General features: G+C 48.3%; 2 protein-coding genes across 6 annotated transcripts in view; one reads left to right on the top strand and one right to left on the bottom strand.

Annotated features, from left to right (window-relative positions):
• Aurka (aurora kinase A) overlaps positions 1 to 10,790 on the top strand; it is a 14,606-nt gene that overhangs the window by 1,453 nt on the left and 2,363 nt on the right. For 4 of the 5 annotated variants that reach the window (XM_021155798.1, XM_021155799.2, XM_021155797.2 and 1 more), the window contains exons 2-7: positions 335 to 381; positions 2,176 to 2,425; positions 4,822 to 4,876; positions 5,507 to 5,698; positions 6,361 to 6,499; positions 9,336 to 9,484. In XM_021155798.1, the coding sequence (XP_021011457.1) occupies positions 340 to 381; positions 2,176 to 2,425; positions 4,822 to 4,876; positions 5,507 to 5,698; positions 6,361 to 6,499; positions 9,336 to 9,484 (827 nt within the window). In that variant the 5' untranslated portion in view covers positions 335 to 339. The remainder of the gene's footprint in view (positions 1 to 334; positions 382 to 2,175; positions 2,426 to 4,821; positions 4,877 to 5,506; positions 5,699 to 6,360; positions 6,500 to 9,335; positions 9,485 to 10,790) is intronic. The other variant, XM_021155796.1, reaches the window with a different exon arrangement.
• The window catches only part of Fam210b (family with sequence similarity 210 member B), a 14,732-nt gene continuing 12,593 nt past the window's right edge, over positions 8,652 to 10,790 (bottom strand). The window contains exon 4 of the mRNA XM_021155801.2: positions 8,652 to 10,568. The gene's annotated coding sequence lies outside the window, so the exon portion shown is untranslated. The remainder of the gene's footprint in view (positions 10,569 to 10,790) is intronic.

Below are 10,790 nucleotides of genomic sequence, written 5' to 3'. Positions count from 1 at the left end.
AAAAAATCCAAACCTAACAAACAATACAAGACATAGAAATCTCTTAGGGATAAGACCCTGGTATAGCTATTATGGGAAAGCTAAACTGCAGGGCTGGTTATTAACCTCGGTCTGGGGCCCAGGAGTGTGAGGTAGCTGCAACTGCAGTCCTTTGCTCAGGGCTTCTGCCTCCTGCCTAGCTTCCCTGATCTGAAAAGGGGAACCCTGTGACATGTGCAACTTTCGTGTAGTAAATCTTTGAGCTGAGTGAGAACCATCAAGGCCATTTGGTGTAGATCCAAAGGTAAAGGATGTGGACTCCTCCTAAAAGAAAGGCTCTTGTTTCCTTTTTCAGGTGACATGGACAGATGTAAAGAAAACTGTGTCTCCAGGCCTGTTAAGGTACAGAATTACCTGTATTTACAATTGTGGCTTTTAAAAGATTTATTTCTGCCAGGCGTGGTGGCACACGCCTTTAATCCCAACACTGGGGATGCAAGGAGGCAGAGGCAGGTGGATTTCTGAGTTCGAGGCCAGCCTGGTCTACAGAATGAGTTCCAGGACAGCCAGGGCTACACAGAGAAACCCTGTCTCAAAAAACAAAACAAAAACAAAAGATTTCTTCGCTTATTTTATGACTATGAATGTGTCTTCATGCACACTAGAAGAGGGTATTACAGATGGTTATAAGCCACCATGTGGTTGCTGGGAATTGAACTCAGGACCTCTGGAAGAGTAGCCAGTACTCTTCATTGCTGAGCCATCTCTCCATTTTTAAAATGATGTGCATTTTGTTTGTGTGCACCTATGCATATGCCACGGTGTAGGTCAGAGAGCAACTTGTCAGAGTGGGTCCAGAGACCCTAACCCAGGTCCTCAGGCTTGGCTGTAAAAGACCTTAGTCTCTGAGCAAACCTGTACAGCGCATGTGGAAATTGTTTTGATAATCAAATCCTTTCCTCCGTGGCTTTGGGTAGAAACTTTAGGTCCCTTCTTGACCCTGCCTGGAGGCTTCCTGAGCCTCTGTTTCTTCAGGAAATGGCTCTGCTGTGGAAACCTCATAGCCTCTGAGCTCATGGTGGGTCCTGAGCACCTCATGTAAGGAGGAGGGAGTGCTGGCTTCTCTTGAGTGTGATTAGTCTTGAGACCTCGTTAAGACTGACACAGTCGGCACAAACCCTCCGGTGCAGTAGTGACTGTTTTTCAAGGCCTCTGTGGTCTTCTTTGTCCTTTTTTCCTATTGAAAAACATAATTTCTATGCATTTTAGTTTTGGAGATAACATTCTTAAAAAATATTTCTGTTGGGTGGGGCTTGGTGGGCATACCTCTAATCCCAGTATTTAGGAGTCAGCAGTGGGCAGACTGAAATAGAGGCCAGGCTGTTCTATATAGTGAGACTGGGACTGGCCAGGATTACACAGTGAGACTTGGTCAAATAAGTACTCTGATAGAAAGACCCAGGGGATGAATGAACTGAGAGAAAGGTAACAAGCCCTGGAAACCCAGCATAGCCTTAGATTTAGACTGTTTTTTTTTTTTTTTTTTTTCCAAAATTGCTTGAGGATGATTCTATCGTCTTTTCTCCTAAACGTAAAATTGCTGCAAGGATTTGATATAAACTTTCAGTAACAATAAAGTTTGCCTCAGGTGCAGAGGCTGGCCTAGAACTCAGTCAGTGCTCCTCCTGCCTCAGCCTCAGTACTGGATCACAGGTGTGGTGTGCCAGTATCGGGGCCTCTGGGTTTCACAGGTGCTCAGGGTTTCCATCACTGGATGGGAGCTTATTCTCGAGTGGTTAAGGAAGCAGGGTTTGAGTCGGTCGAGTCCTCCCTTAGGGCGCGTGCACAGTAAGGCAGCTTCAGCCTCCTCCCTTTTACTTTATTTATTAATAGATATATATTTTTATCTTTATATCTTTTGTGGATGAATGTTTGCCTGCATGTAGCCAGAAGAGAGGGTCGGATCTGGCTCTGGAGTTATAGGTGGTTGTGAGTCACCGTGTGGGTGCTAGGAATGGGAGCCAGGGCCTCTGAGAGGGCAGGCAGTGCTCCTAACTGCTCAGGCCTTTCTCTGCCTCCCATTCCCATTTGTTATACAAGATATTAGGGGCTTTGTTAGACTGCAAAGGAAACTTGGTTCTTGGGGTAGCAGCAGCCTTTCCCGAAGCCATAACACCTGTCTTCTCTCCATCCCAGACCACTGTTCCCTTCGGTCCAAAACGCGTCTTGGTAACTGAGCAGATTCCGTCTCAGAACCTAGGATCTGCTAGCAGTGGCCAGGCCCAGCGGGTCCTGTGTCCTTCTAACTCCCAGCGTGTCCCTTCACAAGCCCAGAAACTTGGAGCAGGTCAGAAGCCGGCACCAAAGCAGTTGCCAGCTGCCAGTGTTCCTCGACCTGTGTCCCGCCTCAATAACCCTCAAAAGAGTGAGCAGCCTGCAGCCTCCGGTAAGTGGCCTTGGGTGCTCAAACGCATAGCTTGGCATTTATCCTTGATGTCCTAGCCTCTGTACCATGTCTGTTGAGGAGGAGAGAAAGAATGAGATCTCTGTGCTCAGTTATAATGGTGTGTCTGGGTTTGGGCTCCACCAGTGCTGGGATGCAGATGCCATTGCTGGCCAAGCTCCCAGATGTCCTCTGCCCGGAACAGGAGGAAATGTTGGATGTAATGGAGAGACTTCTGGGTTCCCAGAGCCTGGGAGGGAGGAGTTCCCCAGCATGGAGAGGCGAGTTGGAGGGTCCTTCCTGAGAGGCTAGCTGGCAGAGGAGATGAGGAGTTGGCTAGAGGAAGGGAGCCAGGTGAGGTGGTCAGGGGGATGTTTGCCTTTTCATTACATGTCCAGGGTCACAAGTTCAGTCATAATTAGAAAATACAAACAGAACACCATCTCCTCCCCACTTCTCCCCTCGTCCTCCTTCTCCCCCCTCCTCTTCTTCTTTTCTTCTTTCTTTCTTCGTCTTTTCTTCTTCCTCTTCCTCCTCCTCCTCCTTCTTCTTCCTCCTCCCTTCCTTCCTTCCTTCTTTTTGGTTTTTTGGGAACTCACTCTAGAAATCTGCCTGCCTCTGCCTCCCTAGTGCTGGAATTAAAAGCGTGCGCTACCATGCCCAGCAGATTCTTGTTAACCTATAACTTCAATTTAAAGACTCTAAAGAATGTCACCTCCAAAACAAACACATTTGTTATATGACATCCTACTTTTAAGATGGCAGTGTTTGCTGTTTGAAAGCACTCCAGACAGACAGAGGATATCTGAACCCATCTTTTCATGAGCAAATTCTAATGCCCAACGTCTTTTACTGTTTCACCATCTACACTAAGTACTACATGGCCGTTTTAGTCAGTCTGTTTACTGAATTTTATTTCTTTAGGAGTGTACCCTGCATGACTCCCTATTTTTAAACTACATTTTTAGAGACTGCTAAGCCTATACTAAAAAGAGATGTTGAATCCATAGCCTGTTCTCCTGCCCAGTCAGAGTTTGTCAGTGTCTCTGCATCAATTATACTGTTTGAGTTTGCTCAGGGGCAGATAGCCCAGGAAGGTTCCTGGAGTGATGGCCTCATCTAGCTATGTGCTTATCTGTGCTTAATGATCTCCAGGGCATAAAGAAGACTTCCAAATAGTGACCAGATAAAGTTAATTTTAGGATTTTCCTCAAAAGACTCAGACAGAGTTTCTTTCAGGAAGACATAAAAGGAATCCTAATGCGGAAAGTCCCTGCTAACACGGCAGCCATAATCACACACAATCACACAGAGACCAAATCTCAAAGGTTAGAGAGAGGACAGCAATTGCAGCCATTGGCTCAGCATTCCTGGACCTGGGTGGGCCAAGCAGCTGTGCAGGCTCCAGGACTTTCACTGTGTAGTGGGTCTGGCTGGGTCAGAACTGGGCTGATGCTGGGACTGTCTGGCAGCTGTGGGTGCTTACAGAGCCTCTGGGGTAGCCTTGACCTGCATCCTCCCAACCCTGGCAGGCACTTCACGTAGACAGCATGTTACTGACGCAGAAGAGGCTAAAACGCAGCAATTAACTTAGCCCAGGACAACTCCAGAAAGGAGAGGTATGGGCAAACCTGCCACTTCATTTAGGAAGCAAATGTAAGACCACTGCATGATAAGACCTGAAAGATGGGATGGGAGGAGATAGCTGTAGCAGTGTAAGGAGGGAGAGAAGTCAGGCTGGGCCTCATGAAGAAAAACAGTCTGTACAAATAAGCCAAGGCGGACAGCTGAGTCTGGAGAAAACCCACTTACATCGAGTGCATATATACCAGTCACAAAGCAGGAAGCCGGGAGGGGCGGATGGCTGAAGCTTATGTCGTATCCTGAGCTTCAGCAAGGGAGCGATGCTCCAGCAAGCTCTGAGGGCAGAGGAGCAGATGGAGGTGAAGGAAGCCAGTGCTGCCCTCAGACCCACCTCTCAGCTGGGCCACTGTCACTCCACCATCTGAAACACACTCGGCTGGAGTGGATTTTGGGTGGCTTCTTCTGGTTTCAAGTCATATTGGGTCATTGTGAAAGTAACTTTTATTTACCTGAAGTAATTGTCTGGGAGGCTTACTGCCTCCATCTGCTAACCTGGGCCTAGTCCTGGAAACTTCCAGCCTCTGTATAATCTGATCTAGGCCCAGGACTGTGGCCTCTGAGATTTCCTGCAGACTAAGCTTACCTTACCTTTCTAGCTCTTTCTGAACTCTATTGGCTGGTGTAACTCAGCTGTTGTGGCTCAAACTCCTGTCCAAGCTGACTGATTCAATCTGGCTTCTCTGAGTTTCTTACTGAATTGCTTAAAAGAACTTTATTTAGTTGCTCTAAAAACAGTATTTTAACTTATTTCATAGGAAATAATTCTGAAAAGGAGCAGGCATCCTTACAGAAGACCGAAGACACAAAAAAGTAAGCTTGCTCTCTCTTCTACGAGAACACCCGTCGGGCTGTGGGACACTAGTCTTCATGCCATCCCCATTAAAATCAAACTTAGCAGGGCTCAAGAGTAGTTCTTTTTATTTCCCTAATTACTTTCTCATAGAAGATTTTTGTTAAAACTTTATTTTAAAAAGTAGTAAAAACCAAAAAACAAAAACCTGCCAAAAGATGCTACAATCCCATGAACTTGTACACAATCTGGATAGTCATTTGGAGTGGCCTGTTGGCCCTTCCCTGCTCCCACCAGTGACAGTGGCTCTATGTTTCTCACCAGAGTGACTCTCGACCCCACAGCCTGTTAGCTTCTCTGGGGATGCAGGGAGAAGGTCCCCACATGGTCCTGAAAGGGTGTCCCGTCCAGTGCTATTGCTGTCCTGTGGTTGGTGAGGGTTGCCAGTCAGTCTGTCCTGGAGCAGAGTGCTGCTGTGGACAGGGAACGCGGGGCTCTAAAGCTTGGGGCTCGTTCTGGTGCTGTGGGGTTGATGCTCGTTGAGGGTGCGTACTGAATGTCTCTGAGCACGACCAGGCTGACTGCTCAGTGGCATGGCTATGAGCTGAGGCTAGTGATTTCATATTTTAATTGTTCACATTACTCTGTAGAAGGCAGTGGACTTTGGAAGATTTTGACATTGGCCGCCCACTAGGAAAAGGGAAGTTTGGAAATGTCTACTTGGCGCGGGAGAGACAAAGCAAATTCATCCTGGCTCTGAAGGTGCTGTTTAAAACGCAGCTGGAGAAGGCAAACGTGGAGCACCAGCTTCGGAGAGAGGTGGAGATCCAGTCGCACCTGCGGTGAGTGGTCCTCCTGCTGGAGGAGCTGGGGGACCCGGACAGTGCCCCTCCCGGCTTGCTTCAGGGAATGGTTAAAGCTGACATTTCCTGTTAGACTGGGTGACGAGGCCCTCGGGAAACATTGCCCAAGGCTTAAAGCCAGCAGTGCACTTGGGCTTTTCTCATCAGGAGGAGATTGGAGAGAGACACTGGGGGAGTTGGCGGTGTTGGTTTCCCTTTTGGCTCTCAGTGTTTCCGAGTTTGACACAGATGCCAGTGCTGAGGCTCTGGTGTCCTCCTCTGCTTGCCATCCGTCACCTGGCAGGGTGGGGGCTGGGGCACCTGCCCACTGCCCCCCTGCCTGCCTTGGTTGTGACTCCTGTTTGCACGGCCTGCATAGAAGCGCTTCCCTCCTCAACACAGACAGAGATTGCTGTCATCTGACACTGTTTTCCACTAAGGATAAAGATGTCTGAAAGGAGCAGTGAGAACTAAACTTGATCTGCTTCTATTTTGAAATCCGTGGGTGGACATGTTTAAGGTGTCTTTTGGCTGGGCTCAGATCTGGGTTCAGACCTCGTGTGTGTTCTGTGACACCCACTGTCTTTATTTCTTGAGGGGTCAGCAGTCCATGTGGAACTGGCTCTGAAACCACATGTCACAGTCTTTGCTCTTTGTTGCAGGCATCCCAACATCCTCAGGCTGTATGGCTATTTCCATGACGCCACCCGAGTTTATCTGATTCTAGAATATGCACCCCTTGGAACAGTCTATAGAGAGCTCCAAAAACTCTCCAAGTTTGACGAGCAGAGAACAGCTACTGTAAGTGCGCTCCTTCCTTTACGCTGGCGTCGGCTCTGTTCTCATAGAGAGGGCACGTAGTTATGATCAAATATTTGAAACAGAGGAAAGTCAAAGCAGCAGTTAGTTGCCTCTATACTGTGTGTGCGCGTGTGTGCGTTTACCTGAACATTGCTTCTCTTATACTTTATAACTAAGCACTGCTGGTGCGTGACTGGCGTGCTGAAGCCCACCCTTTTCTTCAGAGTGCGTCTGTGTTCTTTGTGACTACAAAGGGCAGAGGTACTGAGAAGATCTTGGTTTAAAGTGAGGTTTTGTCATGTCACCACTGGGCATCACTGTGTGACCGCTTGCGAGGTGGTAAGCTAGTGTCCTGTTCCTTGGGTGATCTTTGTCCTACTGAAAGTCAGTGTCCCCCTTCCCATGCTGACCTCTCAGAGCCAGTAAGCACGCTCTCCCTGAGGAGGGGATGGAATGGGACTTATTTGGTGCCATGTGCTAGGAGATGGCTCGCTCTTCCTGTTGTCTTTTAGCTTTATTTACCCATGTTATCCATGTGGGTATTTGGCTTGCATTTTTCTCTGTGCACAGGGGCCAGAGCTGGGAGTCTGACTCCCTGGAACTAGAGTTTCAGATGGTTGTGAACACCCAGGTAGAAGCTGGGAACTGAACCTGGGGCCTCTGGAAGAATAACCAGTTGCTCCTGTCTTTTAACTTTGTTGTTGTTGTTGTTGGTTGGCCAGCGCTAATGTATTTTGTTGTTCCAGCGTTGTCTCCGTGCTCTGCTTGGTTTCTCCATAAGCCATAACCACTGTGGGGTTTTGGCTGCTGAGCTTTCTTTCTGGTACCGAGTATTTGGCCTCCTCTTCACTTCCAGGCAGGCCTGGTCCTAGAAGCAGCCATTTCTTCCCCAAGGATCTTGGCTCCTTTGTTGGAGAATGTTACTGGGAACTGAGGTCTCCTGGGAACTCTTGCTGCTGGGCTGTTGTTGCTCGTAGGTCTCAGCTGGGGAGAATGCACGGGGCTCGTGCATGCTTGTTTAGTGATCAGTATTCATCTCTCCTGAGCTCATCCATTGTATGTGGGACATTGTGGATACCCCCTCTTCTTGGGCTTCACTGTACCCGTGCAGCACCCACGGCCTCCTTGTTAGTTATGCATTCCTCTGTGTGTGTGTGTGTGTGCGTGTGTGTGTGCGCGCGTGTGTGTGTGCCTGCCTGGGTCTCAGTGTGTCTGAGTCAGCTGGTGGAGTTAGTCATTCCACACCAGCACACCTCGGGCATTTGCTACCATGGTTTTGGGCATCAGTGGTTCTGGCAGGGTAGTCATCTTTCTGTTGGTCTGTGGTTTCCAGTGCCATGTGCCATTGGCTATTTGCCATTTGTGTCTGCCATTAGATGCCTGTGTAGTGTAGTTCCCTCAGCTCCTGTCCTGTGTGTTGTTCCTGCAGATGTCTCCTCTCAGTCTGAACTCCTCTCCCCTCCTCCCGTCTCAAGGCCGTTTGTGGCCTCTTTCTTGTCCTTAAAGCACAGCAGTTCTTTTTTCTTTTTCTTTTCCTTTTTTTCTTTTCGTTTTTCTTTTTTTGGTTTGTCGAGACAGGGTTTCTCTGTATAGCCCTGGCTGTCCTGGAACTCACTTTATAGACCAGGTTGGCCTTGAACTCAGAAATCTGCGAGCCTCTGCCTCCCAAGTGCTGGGATTAAAGGCGTGCACCACCACGCCCGGCTTCTTTTTTCTTTTTCAAACCTTGTCTGCTTCCTACATGCTGAAAGTCAAGGTTGCCATCATGCCCACCTGGTTTACAGCCACCTCCACTAATCGTTTTCTATAATTGGCCATTAATAAGAAATCATATCACTGGACTGTCCTGACTAGGCAGCTGCCCAGGTAATGCCATGGAGACTTTTATTAATGTGACAGCTTGTTCCTAACTAGCTTGTATAACTTCCGTGAGCCCATTTATACTACATGAGCCCATTTATACTAATCTGCGTTCTGCCACATGGCTCCCTCCCTCATTTTTTAAATAACCAGTCTGTTTCTTCCTCTGCTTCTAGCTCTCGAATCCTCGCACTTGGTACTTTTCTTGTTCCTATCTCTGCCCAGAAGTCCCGTCTATCCTTTCCAGCTTTGCCCTAGGCTGTTCAGTCCTTTATTAAACCAATCACAAGGATGATGGAGAAAAATGTTTATAAAACATTGAGATAGGCGATGCTTCATACAAATAACAATACTAAAGCCTGGTCGTCGTCTTTTCCTTTTGGGAAAGCAAAGTTTGTTTGCCTATTAAGCCCTTGACACACGAGAGCTGAGGTGGCTCATGTGTGCTGAGCCACTGAAGTCCGTCTCCTCCCCCAGCCTGGGGAGGCTCAACAAGAAGCAAATAGAAAGACAGGTTTGCTGGGAAATGCCCACTGCCTTCCGTCTTTGCTTGCTGACTTCTCGTGTAGATTGAAACTTAGCAGGGTTATCCTGAGTGTCCTGTTATGGGATGCAGAGCAGACTGTGGGACTGGCACTAGACTCTTCAGATGTGGAGGCCATGGGTGCTCAAGGTCTACCCATGGTCAGGGTGCTTAACTGTTCCTATCGCTAGCTGTGCAGTTCTGTAAGTCCAGCTTACAGCCAGTGCCATCCCTGCCTCTCAAGATCGTCTTACTCCTGAGAGCATCCTGTTAGCAGAGTCCTGATTGAGTTTGTCAGTCTGCAGCTGGTGTTCACAGACTCACCCTTTTCTATGGTGTTTGCTTCAATACAGGAGAAGAAACACGCTAGTCCTTGTTGGATCAACTTGCAGTTTTGCCCAATGGTCTTACATAACCCTAAGCCCTGAGCCTCCTGTGTTCTTCTCCCAACAGTACATCACTGAGTTGGCAAACGCTCTGTCTTACTGTCATTCAAAGAGAGTGATCCACAGAGACATTAAGCCAGAGAACTTACTGCTTGGCTCAAACGGAGAGTTGAAGATTGCAGACTTCGGGTGGTCGGTGCATGCTCCATCTTCCAGGTATGGGATTCCAGGTTAGCAGAAACCCTGGGGACACCTGATAAAGTTCTTTCTGGAACCTGGGCTCTGTCACTCTGGCTTATGGATACTGAGTGTCCCTAGAGGCTAATGGAAGAGAGTGGTGCACTTAGAGATATGCCTGATGGTTGATAAACAAAGGTGTGTCCTGGAGAGACTTGTACATTGTTGGGTGGGGGTAGGGTAGGGAGTGAAGCTGGGCACCAGTTAATTGGAACTTCAAAACCACAGTGGTGTGGGTGCAGCTCTGGGGATGCCTGTCTCCTGCTGCTGGTCAGTAGCTGTAAAGGTTCCCTTAGAGCTGCAGCGGAGACATTACCTCATGCAACACTTCAGAAGTAGGCACTTTCAAACTTGAAAACTGATTTGGGTTTGAATAACTTTGATTTTTTTCATTTGAATGGGGTGTCTTTAAAGTGTACATCTGTTGTCAAAAGTGTTGTCAACTTTGGGGGCTGTGTGTGTGTGTGCATGCATGCATGCATGTATGTATGTATGTGTAGCACTGGCTGTCCTGAACTTGCTCTGAGGCCAGATGAGAAAGCTAAACAGGTACAGATAAAGGTGCTTGTTCAAGACCCGGGACCCATTTGGTGGAGGGAAAGACTGACCTGCCAAGCTGTCCTCCAGCCTTGCTCTATGTAGTGAGCGCCCCCCCCCCCCCCCCAAACACACAAAGAAATGCAGATTTAAAAAGTGTACAGCCTGTTTTCTTAAGCACTGGTGCAGTTTAAGGTTACCCGTTTGTCTCCAGCAGCTCTGGGGCAGGCTGTTGTAACTGACGTCCGTGGTAGCTCCTGTTACCCAGTGACACAAACCCCAGAGTTGCAGGTGTCATGGGACTGTATGATTAAGCAGGACTGTAACCCGTCTAGTGGTGGCATCAAGAGAGAGACCCAGCTTGCAGGATTTAGGAGAGATCATAGTTGAGAATTTTGTCAGTGACTCCAATAACTTCAAATTCAGTCCCATCCTAGCTGCCTGGTTACTGGGGACCATCCCTTGGGAATCTCACAAAAGCCTCTGTTGTCTGTTCCTGGTTGATTCCAGCTTTTGTTTTCAAAACCTAAACGGATAGAAAATGCTGAGTTGGTGATGGTGGCACAGAGGTCCACAGCTCCACTCTAGAGTCCTGGACACAGCTCCACTCTAGAGCCCTGGGCACAGCTCCATCCTAGAACCCTAGACACAGTTCCACTCTAGAGCCCTGGACACAGCTCCATCCTAGAGCCCTGGACACAGCTCCATTCTAGAGCCTTGGACACAGCTCCACTTTAGAGCCCTGGGC

The sequence above is a fragment of the Mus caroli genome, chromosome 2 (assembly GCF_900094665.2).
Source record: "Mus caroli chromosome 2, CAROLI_EIJ_v1.1, whole genome shotgun sequence".
Taxonomy (NCBI): domain Eukaryota; kingdom Metazoa; phylum Chordata; class Mammalia; order Rodentia; family Muridae; genus Mus; species Mus caroli.
This window is presented reverse-complemented; position numbering and strand designations above follow the sequence as displayed.